This window comes from Hermetia illucens, chromosome 3 (assembly GCF_905115235.1).
Source record: "Hermetia illucens chromosome 3, iHerIll2.2.curated.20191125, whole genome shotgun sequence".
NCBI lineage: Eukaryota > Metazoa > Arthropoda > Insecta > Diptera > Stratiomyidae > Hermetia > Hermetia illucens.
In genome coordinates this window covers 26,088,393-26,107,455 of record NC_051851.1, presented here as the reverse complement: position 1 = coordinate 26,107,455, position 19,063 = coordinate 26,088,393, and the positions used below count along the sequence as shown (strand labels likewise).

General features: G+C 44.3%; 1 protein-coding gene across 2 annotated transcripts in view; it reads right to left on the bottom strand.

Moving 5' to 3' along the window:
• Positions 1 to 216: 216 nt before the first annotated feature.
• Positions 217 to 19,063, bottom strand: part of LOC119652368 (glutamyl aminopeptidase-like) — a 29,588-nt gene continuing 10,741 nt past the window's right edge. For both annotated transcript variants that reach the window (XM_038056461.1, XM_038056460.1), the window contains exons 3-13: positions 14,772 to 14,932; positions 14,350 to 14,708; positions 13,863 to 14,269; positions 7,018 to 7,188; positions 6,862 to 6,959; positions 6,514 to 6,803; positions 6,302 to 6,451; positions 6,018 to 6,240; positions 1,101 to 1,381; positions 760 to 1,038; positions 217 to 687 (exon numbers count right to left, since the gene is read on the bottom strand). In XM_038056461.1, coding sequence (XP_037912389.1) covers positions 321 to 687; positions 760 to 1,038; positions 1,101 to 1,381; positions 6,018 to 6,240; positions 6,302 to 6,451; positions 6,514 to 6,803; positions 6,862 to 6,959; positions 7,018 to 7,188; positions 13,863 to 14,269; positions 14,350 to 14,708; positions 14,772 to 14,932 — 2,786 coding nt within the window. In that variant the 3' untranslated portion in view covers positions 217 to 320. The remainder of the gene's footprint in view (positions 688 to 759; positions 1,039 to 1,100; positions 1,382 to 6,017; positions 6,241 to 6,301; positions 6,452 to 6,513; positions 6,804 to 6,861; positions 6,960 to 7,017; positions 7,189 to 13,862; positions 14,270 to 14,349; positions 14,709 to 14,771; positions 14,933 to 19,063) is intronic.

Here is a 19,063-nt window from a genome sequence, read left to right as displayed (position 1 = left end):
TCCCTTAAGTTCAACGAGCAAAAATAAAGTTCCAACCTTTCTACCAAATTTCTATCAATAGATGTCGCCGTTTCCAGAAAAATACGTGTGACGGACAGATAGATAGACTATGATCCGATTTTAATAAGGTTTTGTTTTCAATAAAACCTTAAAAAGGAGCCAATGTCTCTTTATTCTAGACACACCTGAAAATAGTACTATACGAAAATAGGAATGTCAAAGAAAAGTTTTTTTTTACTTTTAGGCAAAATATACAAAATAACATTTACTATATCTTTTAGAAAATTTAACATATTGTCTAGTAAGTATTTTTCGGAATACTATCTGTTAAAATTCACCAACAACCACATCTCAATATCTGACTTATACTTTGCCTCCCATAGCATGTTCTTGGCAACAACACTTACGGCTTTGGCCCGCGTTGATCCGAGGATATCCTTATGCAAATTCAGGAAACTGGTCAATTCAAATAACCTCTCCTGATTGGAAAATTGCTCAGCAACAAGTAATAGTATTTCGTTTAGCTGAAGGTCCTCTACGCCGAATCGCTGAACTAAACCGGGCCAATTCGTTTGCAAATAACCCCATACTATTGGAACACCAACTGGGTTCTCCACCATGGCCCTCAAACATACGAAGTAGTCCTTCTGGGCTACGTTATTTAAATCCCACGCTGAGTTGATGTATCTGAAAAAAAACAACAAAGAACAATTCAAGATGCATCAACAAAACAAAAAAAACATTCCACTCTATACTCACTTTCTCAGGATACTCGATGATTTCACTTGAGCCAGGGCCTTCAGCAGCATTCTTTTCTCTTTGACATCCGACTCGGCTATATAGGCTGCCCATGCTTGGTCCCAGCTACTTTCGTCCTTCATCGAAGCAATTCCGAACGAATACACAATCTGACGAATATCTGGCTGCGGCTTATTAGTTTTGCTGTAATTCCAAGAGTCGAACTGCTTTTTTGCATCACTCAAACATGGCTCATAGTCGAATTTGCATGCAGTTTCCAGAATGAGCATTCGCAACAGACTGAAATTAAAAGAGCAAAAGAAATGAGATCATTCTCTATAAGGAGCGCGTCAGTTCATTACTTTTTCAAGTGGTCCTCATCTGGGGTCCATCCTACGTTGGTATATGCAGCTTCTACAAGGCTTTGAAGGAACTCATCGAATTTGTTGATGAAGTTTGCCTCACGAAGTCGTGTCCTCAATTTTGTCAACGATGATGATCCAACAAACCATGGCGCAAAATCAAGCTCATTTTCGAGCAACTTCAGGAAGTTGAGAGAGTTATCGTAATCGATGTCGGGTTCTACCTCAGCGAATGAGAAGGAATCATAAAGAAGATTGGCACGATCAGCGGAAGACATCACCTGAAAGAAAATTGAATCAAATTAGTTTGTTGTTGAGGAAATATCTTTCTCATCCGTTCATATCTGCTCCTGAATAAAGCTCAAGCTTATCTTGGCACCATATATTAACAGCCTCCTAATTTTTTTCAAATATTTCGGTTGGATAGTTTCTGAGAATCGGTCTGCGAAAAAAATTATCACGGCCCTCCCCCGCACTCCTCACAACAAATGTCAAAACTAAGACCGGCATCGAAAAGTACTAATCGAGGCCTTTCATTTGATACCCCACATGACTATATTTCGTGGAAAAAAAAATGTGCGCCCTCCTTTTGCATATATGGTGACCGCCTCCTCCTCCTCTTTAAGTTTGACCTAGAATGATGTAATTCACTGTATGCGTACGCGTTCACAGTTCCCACCTTTCTACCAAATTTGATCTCAATCGCTGCAACCGTTTCCGAGAAAAATAGATGTGACAGACGGACCTATGCGGAGTTGCCAGATCTCAGATCTCAGGCGCATCCCTTCGTGCGGATGCCTCGGTGGTGAATTACTTGGGCACCGTTGCCTGGAGAAAGAGACAGTTAAAAAGAGTACATCACTGCCGAGAACGCCTCTTCAAAATACACGGAAAGATGCTCCACGAACTGGTCATTCATTAGCCCATAGTGGGGTGACTACACCTGGTCGGAACATGTCGCAGGACTTAGTGGTTGATCCATTTAAGAGAAGCTCAGCGATCCTGCGATCTCCTCCAAAACAACATTGATGAAGGAAGGAAATCAGGAAACCTCCCGTAAGGCTAATAAATACGAAAGCACCCAGTGGGAAAACCAAGCAGAAAAGCAGTGTCAGAATACGAACGAATCATCGTTTGCCCTGCTCGGACGAAAAATAATTGAATTTTCCGCATTCATAAAGGACGAACACAATGTGCACCAGACAATCGAAAACATGGTCCGAGCCATTTGGGTACTGTACAAAGTACCAAGGACGAAAAAAATGCCTCGAAGACATCAAGCGTCACCCAGGCAACACAGGTGACAATCCCTCAAAAGATTGAAAAGAGGAGTAGAGAGAGAGCGAACGATTCTTTCGGATCCTCGCAGGACAAAAAAAAAGGCAAAAAGACCTCTCACCGGCGAAAGGGGAAGGCAAACAAAGTTACCAAAATCATGAAAATTGCGGCACCGACTCCAATCGACCCAAGAGAGGTAAAACCCCAAAAGGGAACCAAGGAAACATGGACCAAGGTTGGCGGAAAGAAAAATGCGACACATAAAAGAAGATTAAGGCTCAAAATAATTATCATCTCCAAAAAAAGTAGATATGACTTATGCCGATATCCTCAGGAAGGTCAAATCCGATCCTGAGCTGATGGTTCAGCTGAATCAGACGCCCCCAAAAAGGAGATTTCATACTGGAGCTGAAGACGTCTTCGGGCAACACAGTTGAAAAATTTCCTCGGCAAGGTGCAAAAAGCCTTAGGAGAAGAAGCACAAGTACGGGCCAAAAAGCAGGACATTATTATACAATGTAAGGACATTGATGAAATCACGACCAAGGAGGATACCCGCGACGCCTTAGAAAAGCAGACCTTCTCTCGCAGACCATCGATGAGAAGGGAATCGAAGCTGCCATAATCAGCGACCCTTATCGCAATAATAAGGGCGGTGCCTGGACTGCAGATGTAACTGGCAAGGCAGCAATATAAGCGTGTGGAAATCAAGAAGTGATGGAGTTTCCAGAAGTTGGATTTGTCAGGGCAAAAATAGCTGGTATCTACATATATAGTTGCTATGCTCCACCAAGCGCGACGATAGCAGAATTCGAAGGAATGTTAGGTATGCTAGTCTCGGATACTCACAGCTACCACCAGGTAATTTTCCACCAGATCGAATATAGGCCATGCAGCGATGTGCGTTCCCGCGGAGCTGGAAACCAGGGCTGGTCCGTGAAAAAGTTTGAAGAAGATGCATTCATAGAGATGCTATTGGGAGGCCAAAATTTCGGTGTTTCGACTACAGAAAAGGTAGAGCAAATGATGGAACGCATAACGAGAGCATGCTGCCCTGCTATGCCGAGGCGGCGAGTCCTCGCAAAAAGGCGCTCAAACTATTGGTGGAATGAAGAGATCGCGGAGGATGCATGTTTTCTAGCTAGAAGGATCTGCCAACAATCTAGAGGAAGACCGAACTTCGACGAGAATTGGCAGTTATGTGTGAACCTAGGCTTAAGCCGGCTATACAGACCAGCAAGCGAGAATGCTTCAAAGAACTTTGCGCAGAGGCAGCAAGCAGCAAGCAGTGCACCGACGCTGCAGGCGAACCACACGGCTCAGAATTGGGTCCTCTCCTGTGGAACGTCATGTAACATACAATAGGGTCCTTGTCCTTCACGAGTCAAAGGAGGCCACAATAGTCGGTTTCCCAGATGATCTAGCTTTGGTTTGCGTCACAAAACAACCTAAAGACGTTGAAGTGTACGCAAACGAAACCATTAGTGCCATAAAAGCGTGCCTGGAGATCAGCTTGACCTTGCGGAACAAAAAACGGAGGCGGTCTTGATTACCAGCCGTAGGAAGAGGGATACGGTTAATATTCGTGTTGATGGTCACATCATCACTTCGAAACCGGTTGTCAAATACCTAGGGGTGATGATTAACGCTAAAATCAATTTCATGGGACACCTGGACTATGCCTGTGAGCAAGCGGCAAATACCAACGTATCATTAGCGCAGATGATGCCTAACATTGGAGGCCCAAGATACAGTCGCAGATTACTTGTGGCCGGAGTGGTTCCCTCCACACTACTTTACGCAGCACCAGTTTGGGAGAAAGCACTAGCGTGTGAGAGTAATCGGAGGAGGGTAAGTATGACTTACCACTTGGTGGCGCTAAGGGTGTGCAGCACCTTCAGAACAATATCAGGCGACGCACCATGTGTTATTGTGATAGACATTCTGCCAAATGAGACACGCTGCCTGTACGAGAAAGGCGCAAGGCGAGAGAGGCTGGACAAATGGTAGCAACGGTGGGATGACTCGCAGAGGGGTCGCTGGATCCACACTTTGATTCCCCACATTGAGGAGTGGATCCGGCGATGAGATTAACTCCCATTTGACGCAATTCCTGTCAGGATATGGTGGTTATAGGAAGTATCTGCACCAATTCAGGCTGAATGATTATCCCTTTTGCCCTGAATGTGGTTGGGGGACCCGGAGCATGTTATGTTTCACTGTCCACGATTTTCCTCAGAGAGGAAGAGTCTGGACGACTGCCTAAAAATCAACCTAAGCCCGCAGAAAATCGTCGGAGAAATGTTGAAGTCGAAGGGAAACTGGTGCAATCAAAAGTATACAGGAGTAACTTGGAAAAGCGGAGCGCGCAAGGAAGACGCGAAGAACGGAAGGCTTGGTCGCTTAAAGCGCTTAAAGAGGGTTTTACGTCTAGCAGGCAACGTCTTCTGATGAGTTCAACGCAGTCTGTCCTGCTCTACGGAGCAGAGGTATGGGCTGACGCTCTTAGCAAGGATCTTTGCGGGTGGCATCTGCGTACCGCACTGTCTCCGAACCGGCCGTGATGGTTATCGCGAGAGTGATCCCCGTTGCCCTTCTTGATAAGGAGCGTCAAGCCATATACAAGCGCAAGGGAGATGAACCAGGAGAGGTGGTTGCTCGTGAAGAACAGCAACGCACTCTACACGAGTGGCAGCTCTCGTGGCAAAATGAAACTAGAGTCAGATGGACTGCGCAGCTCATCGGCAACTTAGATGCATGACTGAATCAGAAGCATGGTGAGACTGACTAATTCTTTATCCAATTTTTAAGTGGGCATGAAAGTTTTCAGTGTTACCTGCACAAGATTGGAAAGGCGCGATCTCCAAACTGTGTGTTTTGCAATAGAGTTGTGGACGAGGCCCACCACACTTTTTTTTCTTGTGGAAAATGGGATGGGGCTCGTCTCTCCCAACAACATTGTCGAAGAGAAGCTGAGGAGTGCTAACAGGTGGACTCGTGTTACCCATTACGTTCGGGTCCTTCTCATTGCTAAGAAGATAGAGCTTGACCGGTGGAGGAGCCGGATGGCAGGGAGTTTCTTGAACTGACAGTTCGGTCGCTTCTCTTCCCTCCTGTTGGTGAAAGGAATTCCCTGATTTGAAGGCTCCGCAAGGCGGGAAAGTTTGGAGACTAGCCCGAAGTAATATGACAAATGGTTCTAGGCCAGCTCTCTGACGATGGGGAGGTGTTTAGTTGGTAGTCCGACGACGTACCGAACTGGGAGTTCAAAACTGTGTGCGTCAATGTACTCCCCTACTCTACCCCAAAAAAAAATGACTGTTGAGGTAAGAGGTAAGAGGTAAACAAGCGACATGTAATAATAATTCTCCTGCAGTGGGGCACAAACAGACACCAATAATAAACCCAGGATTCAAATACGGTATAAGACCACCCACACATGCCGAGAGATGAAATCTAAATCAGTTCGTCAGGACGTCGCGTCGGTCCTGTCCCTGTCGATCTACTGTTCAAATTAATAAATCCACTACGATTATCCCAACTAGCTGCATTCCACCTACTGACAAATTGACAAATAACAAATAGATTGAATATATTTAAAATCTAGTTAAGTATCCTCAGAAAATTAATTTCACTTACCTCTAAGTCCGCTTGCAAAGCAGTTTCCAAATCTTTCCAACAACTGTCATCATAGTTTACATGATAGTAACCTTTCTGTTCCATGTTAAATTTCATCCATTTTGATTCCTTATCAATACCGATAACGTAAGTATCAGTGGTTTCACTGTACCAACTTCGACGAGTTATTGTGAAATTAGTTTCGTTCATATAACCAAATGTCATAGGAACAAACCACCGAGTTCTAGAATATTCAAAACCACTTAGAAAACTAGCGTGCGTGCATACCCTTTGTTTATCCTTACCCTTTGCTATAATAGTTGGCTCGCTGATTTGACGAGTTAGCAGGAAACTGTTCCTGTATTACTACGTAGCCAGTATAATTTTGATTGAGTTGTTTTTTCACCGATAATACAGGGGCCCCTATCTGTGTAACGTATGTATCTACAGCCCTCCTGCAATGGAGAGAGGTCAGAGAGTTAATATTTACACATGGTAGTAGATAATGGAGAAGTACTTCAAAGCGGTACTATTAGCAGACTCCGCAAGCATATCTACGAATTCATAGGATGGGGCATTAGAATAACTGGTATCCTTCACAAACTTCCTGGTGGCATTACGGAATACTTCCTCTCCCACCCTATTTTCAAACATGCGAATGACTGCTGCACTTTTGCTACTAGTGAATACTCCGTAGCGTTCGAGCACATCCTCAGGAGCGTTGATAGGTTCCCCTATATAATATGAATATAGACGCGTGTCAACGTCCAAAGCTTGATAGAGCTCCGACGTAAGGAACTGATCCATCTACAAATTATAACTATGTTACCTGAAGGTCCCAATTTAATTATACGAAAGAACTTACTAGTCCCCAATTAGGGAAAATGCTATCTAAAGCCTTGTATGCCAGATAAATAGTGATACCTTCATATTGCCATAAGTCAGTCCACCATTTCTGTGTTGCTGAAATTAGTGACGGTGTGAGTCTTTATTTGGAGAAAGTTTCTAAGTTAGGTCTTACCCAGATCACCCATCCACAACTGAGCCACCGCGCGGGCAATGTTGAGTGCAACAGTTTGCTTATCTTTGGATGTATCAGCGGTTTCGTCGTAAAGCAAATATGAGTCCTTCATTAATAGGAGTCCCAGACCACCTCCGCCAAGACTAGAATATTCTGGAACAGCAACCAAATCTGAAAAATAGTTAAAGTAAGAATGTTTGAATCCACAGGATAGATACCTATCAACCGAAAAACTAATCAAGGATAAGACTTAGAAAAGCCTTATGCATATAGCATATATAATGTTTCTCCTATTGCCTCTTGTCCTCATGAACGAAACATCTGACGTAGGGACTGAAAACCAGTAGTACCCAGAATCGAAATAGTTCCTATTTACAACAACTTCGGCTTCACAGTGCCCTTCATGGCTATTGCCACTCCAAATACAGACCCTGCTAAACTAGGTGGGGCTGACCGACGCCGTCATGGCCTCGTGTACGTCTCGAAATTGGTCACCATATTCGTCACTATGATCCTATAACCTAACAAAATCCTCTTTCAAAAATACCTGTAAGAAAAGCACCGAAGTAACGATAGGTAAAAAACTGGAAGATCAAAGCTTTTGCAACTACCACCACACTTGCACAAGAAGCGTCCCAGAGGCCACTTCCACATCAAAAGATGGATCCTTCTATTGGCTTTCGAGAAAACCTCCACTCCTCCCCTATTTCTAGAATAACTCACTCGTCATCTCATGGATGTGGAATCCACTGCATGGTATAGCCAGCAATGAAGTAGTCGAGCTTTCTTAAAGTGTGACCTATGCACTGCCACTTTTGACTTCTGATGGGCACGGGAAAGGTATAGTACCTGGCTGGCCGCAAATATCTGAGTGATGATAGATCATAAGCTACATTCTAGGCACCACGGGAAGAATATTCTCGAGAAAATATGCAGTGCAAATATAGTCCTGGCAAGGATTTCAGCATTGCGCTCGAACTATATTCTTACAAACTACTTACACCCGATTGGTGCGCATCATCTCTCTCTCTGCCAAGGGGTGTTAAGTTGTTCTATATTAGGAGGGTGGAGTGTATGGAGTCGCCAATTCTGCCAGCAGGGCCTCGTGCACCTTCAGGGAATGGCCTAGGATCTATAGAGGACATGACATAGGTAAGTGCCGCTTTCACCAGTAGAGTCCTTTGCCATGCCAATGAGGACTATACTCAGAGCGACTACCAGGCAATCTGCATGGAAATCAAGGGCGAATCGAGTTCGACACAGAGTTCTCGCAGAGTGCCAGGTGGTTTGTTCGGCTCGAAGGCGAAAGCTTTTAAGGGGGTCACGTTTTCAGGACGGTTGGAAAAAAGGCCACCCAAATCACTCGATGGGTAACGGAAGCATGCGATGGTATTATGCCCAGAAGGCGATTGCTTCCGAGTAGGCAACTTAACTACTGGCGAAACATCAAAATTGCAAGTTCGCTAGCCGCATGTTTTCGGGCATGGATGGTTTACCAAAGGCTCCGGGAAAAGCCCAGTTGTGATGGTCGAGAGGAGGCACACGGGCAACTAGTTGGCCGCCTAAAAGAAGCTATTCGGGGGAGTCAAAAGAGCTGCTTCAAACAATGTTAGAGCACTTCATTCAAGACCGTAACCTCTCGCTCGCCCGAGGTTATTACCCTATTTTGACCCAGGTACTCATTCACACCTAAGTTGACTGGTATCCGACGTCAAATCACGATGCAAATTCCACTGCCACCAGTGAGATTTGAGCCGCGATCTTCCATACGACAGCTTTGTGTGCTAACCACTCAACTATCCGGGCGCTAAATGAGGACGTAATACCTGGGGACGAGCTGCGAGAAATATACGGTAGGATCGGTGATAACAAGGCCCGAGGTTTGGACGGCATCTCCAACCAAGTTGTAAAACTGACTAAGCCCGATCTTTCGGCCAACACTTTCCAGGCGTACCTAAAAGAAGGAATGTGAGTATTCCCTGTCCAATGGAAAAAGAAAAAAATAGTGTTGCTTCCCAAACCTAAGAAGTCACCTGGAGATCCAGCATCATATCGTCCTATCTGCGTGCTGGATAAAATGAGGAGCATGATGGAGAAAATCATCTACAACAGACTCCTACTCATTATCGAAAGCAGCAATGACTTGTCGGAGCGCCACTTTGGTTCCCGGCATGCCCATTCCACGTTGGAGTCTGGTAAAAGGCGCACTGATTTCTGGCGGCTGCTGTGCCGCAGGGATCAGTACTGGATCCCTGCTGTGGAATATCATGTATGGGGGGTGATTGCTCTTCCCAGAGGGGACTACAATTGTTGACTTTGCAGATGACCTAACTGTGGTTGTTACAGCATAACCCCCAGAAAATGTGGAGGTCTACGCAACGAAAACACTGAGAGCGGTAAAGTCTTGGCTAGAAAAAGCCGGGCTGATCTTGGCGGACGCGAAAATGGAAGCGGTGTTAATAGCGAAAAGGAGGAAAAAGAACACTGTGAAAGCGGAAGTCGGTGGATATACGGAGCTTTGATGGCTATTAAATACCTGAAGGGAAAATTCACACCAAATTGAACTTTAGGGAACACCTAGAGTGTGCATCCCAAATGGCAGCTATTGCCACCAAGGCACTTCCAAAAATTTTCCCAAATATTGCTGGTCCTAAACACTGTCGGAGGTTGCTAGCTGGCGTGGTGGGATCCATCCTGCTTTACTTGTCACCCGTGTAAGCAGAGGCGTTTGCAAACTCTCAGAGACGGAAGCAGGTAAACTCGGTTCACCCGCTAATTGTTCTGAAGATTTATAGTGATTTTAGAACCACATTAGGTGAGGCAGTATCGGGGGTGCCGGGCATGATCTCTGTCGACATTCGGCATGATCTCTAACAACGCAGGGTCGGTAGACGTACAGGCTCATTCCCAACATTAGGCTGTGCTTGAGCGGAAACATGGAGAGACCAACCCCCACATTACCCAGTTCCTCACGGTTAGATAATTCTCCAAATTGTTCTAGATGTGGTGGCATTTCGGAAGATCCAGAGCATGTGATGTTTGACTGCCAAAGGTTTGCAATTAAGACGAAGAACCTAAACCAAGCGTTGAGTAGGAGCGTGTGCCTAGCGAACGTAGTTGCGGTGATGTTGGGGCCGAAGGAGAACTGACTTACGGTTTCGTCCGCAATTGTGAAAATACAGGAGGAGTTGCTGAAGAAGCAAAGAAGGAGGGAAGCTGGAAGGAGGAGAAGGACGGGTACCTAGGGGAAACCTACTCCGCGAAGTAATACCTAAATGGTGGTCCCGCGGGGCTGAGGCTAGAGAGACCGGGGATGATTTTAGTGGGTGCGAATCCTTCCTAAGATTTGCTGCATACTTCTACAAACATAAAATAAAAGTTGTGCTCTATTAGGACGGTGGAGGAGAAAAACGACCAAGCCTCATAACATAAGGTAGGTGAGAACGCGAGCAACCAGAGTAGGGACGAAACAAGTGAACCCCTTATTACCCAGCGAACGCCCATGAAGGAAAAGCCCCTTCGCCGAAGGAAGCTGAACCGGCAAAAATCCCGGGTAGTTCTTTGATTACGGCCCCAACTTTGACAAAAGGGAGAAAATATGCTGATATGCTACTCGTAAACTCGAACAATGGACAAAAGTGCGCGACAAAAAGCGGCAGAAGAAGAAAAGGAAGATTCATCGGAAAATAGTGAGTATTTCCAAGAAAGAAGATATGTCTTACGCCGATATCCATCGGAAAGTCAACGCTGATCTGGAGTTGACAGACCTGGGTACCAGCGTGAATCGTATCAGGCATACACAGGAGAGGGATCTGGTGATGGACCTAAACAAATCCGGCGAGAAGTTTTCGTGACCAGGTAGAAAAGGTGCCAGCAAACAGAAGTGAAAGTTCGAAAGCAAGAGATAGTGATCGAGTGCATAGAACTAGACGAAGTCACATCTTAAGAGGATATCTATGTGACGCTGAGGGAAGAATTCAACCTTATCGGAATAGAAGAGAGTGCGATAAAGAAAATAAAGGAGGCGTATAGGGTTATACAGACCCCTATAACTAACCTGCCGGTGTAATCATGAATTAAACTGATTACCACGGGCTAGGTAAGAACAGGCTGGGTCGTGTGCCAAATTCGAAAGCAAATATCTCTCAAGAGAGACTTCAGATGCTTCGATTTCGGTCACTTTGCTGCACCATATACTAGTGAGCAGCACGGAACCAAAATTATTGTCGTCGATTTCAACGGATGGGCTTTGGACGGGGGAAGAAAATGACATCGTACTAACCAACGTTAGATATGTGCCCACCTGAGGAAGAGGCTCGATTACATCAGTACCTCGTTGACGGGAGGAATGGTCTGGTCTACAACACCGCCTCAAATTTCTCGACATCAGAAACGGAGGAGGCGACAATCGAGTGAGCAACAGAGGTGGAAAAACGAGGATAGCTGGCTGGAACACTGAAGTACTGAAAAAAGTTAGTCAGCTATGTCAGCGACTAACTAAGGTATCCGACTCTACAATGCCGCAACGGGGGTTCCACCAAACGAAACGGGTGGTGGAACCAAGAAATCTCGCTGTTGAGAGCATCGTGTCTACGAGGAGGCTTTACCAAAGGATTAGAAAAAAGCCGAAACATCGGCAGACGGAGAAAGAATACCAGGATCCTCGAAATAGCCTTTAAAATGCTATACGGGAAAGTAAGCGGAAGTGCTACAAGCAACTGACCCTTGAGGCAATTACGAACCCGTGGGGCTCTCTTTACAAGGATGTAATATGTTCGTAGACAAAAATCACCCCAAGTGACGTATCCGCGACTCTTGTTCAAAATAATCACAATTCTTTTCGCACTACAGAATGACAGTATTGTGGCTGCAGCTGTAGAACATAATGTATGACAAAGGACGTGGAGCTATATGGAATTCATGCTTTCAAAGCATGGTTAGAAATTTTAAACTGGACCTGGCGGACGATAAGACGGAGATGGTTCTTATTACCAAACGCAGGAAAAATCCGGGTTGGTAATCACTAGGTAAGCTTCAAGACGCATCTGGACTATGCGCGTGAAAAAACAGCAAAGACTAGTTCATGTCTTGCAAGGATGGAACCTAATAATGGAGGACCTAAATCTATCGCAGCGGTTCGAAATTCAGCCTGCTATACCCAGCTCCTGTCTACGCTGGAGCACGGGACAACACAGTGAACCACAGAACGGTGAGTTCAGCATATCCACGAAGCCACTAGGAAAGATCTGTACATAAGATGGCAGCAACAATAGAATTATTCCGAAAAAGGTTGCTGGACCCGTACACCGGTGTTAAGAGGTAGGGTCGAGCGAAAACACAGATAATTTAATTACCACCTAACACGGATCCTTACGGAACGTAGTGGATACAGGAAGTACTTGCATCGCTTCGGATTGGATGAGCCCCCAGACTATCCCGAATGCGCTGCTTCACCCGAGGACCCGGAGCGTGTTATGTTCCATTGTCCGAGATTCGCAATTGAAAAAGGGAAGTTAAACGCAGTTATCGAACCGCATAATCCAATGGAGGAGATGCTGAAGTCGGGAGCAAATTGAAACGTGGTAAAGGCAACAGTAACTGCGATAAACGCAACTGGATCGAGCCCCGGAAAGCACGATAGACAGGTGACGTAATTGTACTGGTGTAAACCAAAGTCCTCCTCACCAAGTAATACTTCACGGTGGACCCGCAGTGATATGGGCACAGAAGTGGGGGTGGTTTTAATGGCAGTAAATCCCACATACTGCCTCAAATTCGCACAGCCTTTGCTTATCGGAACTTCGCAACCTTAAAGCGGTAGGGAAAAACACACTTATCAAACATGCTTTGAATGCACTCCAGCTTATACTTGAATACAAGTTTCGTCATCTTTCTGGGAATACCATCCGGTTCCGATGCTTTTTTATCCTTCATGGCCAAGACCGCCTCTTCCAGTTTCTTTACAGTGAAGCATTGGTATTTCTCAGTATTCTTTCTCTCATCGAGGCTAGGGGGGAGGACAGGGAAAGTACCTGCACGATTTTTTCCATCTTCGGTACTTCCATGAAACAGAATGATCGATGAGTACCTAATTTTTCGATAAAACTTTCGAGGTGTTTTTGGATCCATTTTATGATGATTTTGTCTGATATCTATGTGAAAAAAGCAGGTAGCAGGCAAATGCCCCTCCAGTTGTTGGACTCAAGACAGGTGGCATTCTTCAAGCTCTTAAAAGCATTCCTTCTTCCATGCCTATCCCGAACTTCCTGGATTTTGCGAATAAATGGAAGTAACAGCTCTCCGCAGACTGCATGAAGCACATAGTTTCGCAGGAGACCAGTCAGAGCAACGGTCTTCCTCCATTTGAATGCATTGGTAGTCAAACGATTTCACTTCTATTTGGAGGTGGTCGATCTGATTGTATATTCGTTGCTGGTCAGAAGAACTAAAACAAGCGGCGAATGACGAGGTGGGAACAGCTGCCGAAACCCAGTGCTTGATCACGGGAACTCGCCTGGCGACAATTATAACCATCAGTTAGACACCGCATCTACTACAATTATGATTACGAAAACCCAAAAGCACAGCGCAGCAGGAGGGAGTGGAGTATACTCCAAGGATCCACCACATATCACTTCGTCTAGATCAAGAGTGTCCAGTCAATATCTCTGGGATTTCCGCTCACCTACAAGAAAGCTGGGTGCGTGCGCGTGTTCCAGAAGTAAAGATCAACCACTTAACACGACCCCAAACTTCAGTGTCAAAAAATGCTTAACGTTTTAACTCTCATTTTGTTTAAAAACTATTCCCAGGTCGTAACGAACCAAATTTTTCCTTTAACTTACCTAATTTTGACAACGGATATTCCACATCAAAGTAGTCAATGAAGTATTCCATCAACTGACCAACCAATTCTGATGCAAACCTTACTTTTCCTATATCCTCTTTGGCAGCGTGTATGGTCGTTGTAAAATTCGCGCCATTCAAAGGCTCAACAATTTCTGTTACGCTATCGAAATTAGAGACAAAAACGGCCAGTTGGTAGGGACTCATAGGCACGGATTCTTCAAAAGTGCTACGAACTGCACCCTGATTGGTACTATTGCTCATTTTAACTTCCATATTAGAAAGGATTCGATTCCCTTCCGAGGAAGATATATCCAAGCTGAACTTCGCTTTGAAAGATGGCTCGTCGAAACACGGAAACGCATGACGTGCATAAATAGGTTGCAGATTTGTGGTGAAGAACTCCCTGAAAGAAAAACAAATTTAAATCGATGCGAAATAGGCATACATAGAAAAACTAGAGGAACTAGGACTAGAGGTACTTACTTATTGCCAGTTTTGTATGAGTAAAATCCGAATTGAGTGTCAAAACTGGGAGTATATGAGATGGTAAGGCGATAGTCATTCCCTGCAACTAATAGTTGCTTCACTGGAAGTATCAAAAACTCCCCTTCCGCATCCCTGACTGGGCTGGCTACTTCGAGGACTGTATTTATTCCTTCTGGATCAATTCGGAATAAACTGGTTAATCTGATTTCCATATCTGCACTCGCATGTAGAACTATTTCATTTGTATCCTCCAAGACTAGAAACAAGATCGTCACTTGATAATAATAGACAGATTCAGTACTAAGTGATAGGAAGTAAGCAGTGGGGGCAATGTTGCCTGGCAGTCGATAGTTGATCTGGAATATAAGCGGATATTAATGTGTTATGGAACATTATCAAGTTGTGAATAAACTATATACTTTGGTCGGAGGCGGTTCGGTTGGTGGTACAACGGTTGAATTTTCCTCTGAAGAAGAGCAATTGTCTTTCTCTACAGCTAAAACGATTGTTGCTACAAGGAATCCAGCAGTAGATAATGCCAAAATGATCAAAACTATTTTCACTGCAGTTGCCCCTAGACCTGGAAAGAAATTATGCTATAAATTCTAAAAGGATATGCAGAAAGATAGTCACTAAACAGTCACTACCGCTCCCAAACAATCAAAAACTTCGCTGTCCACCCCAAACCAATAGCTCAACGCTTGAGGGGATATCTAGGAAAGTGAGGCTTTCATCAATGCAATTATTGTGCAGCCTGCACTGGATATTGTACCTCTGTATAAAGTGCGTCTTCTTGTAGTTGCTTTTCTCTCATAACTAACTAAGTAAATGAGTATGTATGACCAAGGAGGAAGAAGGAATGGCTGGTTTCACAATGCATCCTCTATTTCGAGAAGTAATTACGCTAGGAGCGTTTCTTTTCTGGAAAGTCATCTTAAAATGTCCAATGGAACAAACGATCGTAACCCATTAAGTCTTGGGTCTGTTATACCACCTTCGCACAGTTCAATGTGAATGAAAATATTTAAAAAAGGCAGGGAAAGGACATGTAAAAGGTGTACTCCAAACTGCTCCCAAAAGTATTGATGGACGAAATAAGATCCAATCAAGTAACACTCCCGAGTGAACTTTTTGGTGTTCAAATTGAACCTCAACTTTGGGTATGACTAGAAAAAACAGCAAGAGAACCGAATGTCATCCCTAAATCATCATCAACGACGCAACAACCGGTATCCGGTCTAGACCTGCCTTAATAAGGAACTCCAGATATCCCGGTTTTGCGCCGAGGTCTTCCAATTCGATATCCCTAAAGGCTGTCTGGCGCCATCGCTCCATCTCAGGCAGGGTCTGCCTCGTCTTCTCTTTCTACCATAGATATTGTCCTTATAGACTTTCCGGGCTACGGATTAAGTGACCCGCCCACCGTAACCTATTGAGCCCGATTTCATCCACAATCTCACGGTCATGGTATCGCCCATAGATTTCGTCGTTATGTAGGCTACGGAATCGTCCATCCTCATGTAGGGAGCCAAACATTGTTCGGAGGATTCTTCCCGCGGCCAAGAGTTCCCAATTTTTCTTGCTAAGAACCCAAATCTCCGAGGAAATACATAAGGACTGGCAACATCATAATCTGGCACAGTAAGAGCTTTGACCCTATGGTGAGACGTTTCGAGCGAAATAGTTTTTGTAAGCTGAAATAGGCTCTGTTGGCTGCCAACAACTGTGCGCGGATTTTATCATCGCAGCTGTTATCGGTTGAGATTTTCGACCCTAGATAGGAGAAATTATCAACGGTCTCAAAGTTGTAGTCTCCTATCTTTATTCTTCTTGTTAGACCAGTGCGGTTTGATGTGGTTGGTTGGTTGGTTTCTGGTGCTGCCGTTGCCACCACGATATCGTCAGCATAGGCCAGTAGTTGGGTGGACTTAAATAGGATGGTACCCCTCGCATTTACCTCAGCATCATGGATCACTTTCTCCAGGGTCAGGTTAAAGAGGACGCATGATAGGGCATTCCCTTGTCGTAGACTGTCCCCTGAATATCCCCCAATAAAAAGTGAGTTAATCAAAAATGATAAAAATGGCGATTGTCTGTTATGGCGTTCAAGGGGTGTTGCTGGTTTTCTCCATGTGGTAATTGCAGGACCAGTGTTAATCACATATGGCCAAATACTAGCTCTGGTCCCACCATTGTAGAGCCACACCGTAGCAGAGCCAGCCTGTCAGGGCCCTCACTACCAGCGCAATAGCGGTGCGTGACTTTTGGAGTGGATTCAAAGCCTGTAACCCCGTTATTTTTTGTTACAGACTTTCTTCTGTAGCCAATAAAATGATATGATAGATTATGATCATCATTTCTCCAAGGACCGGGCCAATTCCATAATCAGTTTTTCCATGAGCCCAATCCGCCTTCCATATATAAGAAAAAAAAACTCCTTGTGAATACCCCTAAAATATCCTACATCAAAGGACTTTCGTCTGGCCACAGCGTAATGTAGATTTTCCTCCACCCTACGTCACAAATCCCTGCAAATTGGTCATAATTGACGGCACTTCCGATGATCATGAATGCGTCAAAGGCGAATATCTCTTTTCGGAAATCGTCTTCTCGAATTTTTCCGTGAGCTAATGCAGTGCCATCTCCGCGAATTTGCCTTGTCTTGCTGCCTGAAGTGAAGTTAGTACATAGATATATCTTATGACCCAATCTACAGGTCCTTTTAGTCTTTTTAGTCGAAAGAGGAAGCAGCTGCCAACCACATATGGTATATATTCCGAATATGTATACCCAGGACATTTTTTCCCTCTGTTATACTATTATTCTAAGCAGTGGGATGAAAAGTTCGTAAGCTAACACACAGATGGTACTACTATTATTAAATCCATATGATTTTTAGTTAGCCCTAACTCTCAAGAGACACGTGCACAAATTTGACAGCTGTCGGACTATTAGTTTGTGGGATAGAGCATTTTGATTGAAACCATTTTTGTTAGTTTGAAGAAGATCGACAAAATGGAATTTCCTGTGTTGATAAAGCATTGCTTTTTAGCGAAAAGAATACTGCTTGTAGCAAACATTATTTGGAGTTTGTACCAGGAAAATCAACCGTTGAGAAGTGTTTTCCTAAGTTTAGACCAGGTAAAATGAGCACTGGGAACGATGGACGCCCCTAAGAGGCTCTTACAGACGAAAGCATCAAAAGAGTCCACAAAATCATTTTGGATGAGCAAAGTGATCGAGATATCTGAGGCTCTAAAGGTATCAATATTTAAGCATGCGAAAGATCTGTTCAAACTGGGTGCCACGCGAGTTCATATTCGACCAAAATCAACAACGAATTGACGATTATAAGCAAGGTTTAAAGCTCTTCATCCCAATTTATGCATCGATATGTGACAATGGACGAAATATGGCTCCATTATTTCACACCAGAATCAAAACGATTGTCATCTGAGTGGACTGCATGTGGTGAACCGACTCCAAAGCGTGCAAAGACGCAATAGTTGGCTGGCGAGGCTATGCCATCAGTATTTTAGGATGTGTATAGTATAATGTTCATCGATCATCTTGAGAATGGAAAAACCATCAACAACGACTATTACATAGCGTTATTGGAGCATTTAAAGGATAAAATCGCGAAAACCGCCCTATTGGAAGAAAAAGAAAGTGCTGTTTCCTCAAGACAATGTATTGTGTCACAAAGCAATGAAAACGATGGTCAAATTGCATGACTCAGGCTTCAAAGTTCTTCCGCTGTATCCTCAAGAGAATGCTCGCTTTAAAAAAAATTAGCCACGATTAAGAGGTAATCGCCGAAACTGAGGCCTATTTTGAGACTAGACACAACTCGTACTATAAAAATGGTGTCGAAAAATCGTATGACCGCTATAATCGTTATATTACCCTCGAACGCTTTTTTCAATATTAGCCTACGAACTTTTCTGCCCACTACTAGAAATTATATCGTGGGGCGGGTGTTAAAGTTCTACCAGCTTACTGCTACGGTGGCAGTTGCTCCGCTCCTGCCCCTTTTTCGTAAGCACTATAACCTCCTGCATACAGCTTATGAGGCCACTAACTGCATTCCATACTTCTTGGCATTCTAGCATTTGCGAAATGATGATCAACCAGCTGCCTCTCTCTTACAAATCGCGGACATACGAACACCTACACATTCTGGACAGAAAAAGGAGTCCTTATGTCCAAAACTATTAAAATACCGGCAATATTCGCCATGCCCTCTCAGAAACTGGTAGAGGACATCCCTATGGCCGCAAACAGTCTCAGCCTGGATATTTGGAATCAGCCTGAGCGTCTACTACCCTTTGTGAGAATTATTCGAACATTTCTCTCGGCACCCTCATTGTGTACGCTTTCTTCCAGCTGTCGCTTTTTGGCATTTTGGTCACCCCGTACCTTACAGTTCTTACAGTACAGCCTTTGCATCTCCTTAGTCAAAATATCAATTGGTATCACTCCTGCAACTGCGAAAGCCTCATCTAACGTTATTCGGAATGCGCTAACGACTCTCAACGCACTCAAATGATATATATTTCCGATAATTTCCCCCTATACGCATTAATACCAAGAGTCTTCGCACAAACTGATGCTACGTACAACAGAATAGGTGGGTACATTCTGGCTAACAACAGCCTTCACAGTGGTTTGAGTTCCCCAATATTACGCATCATGCCAGTTAACGCCGCTG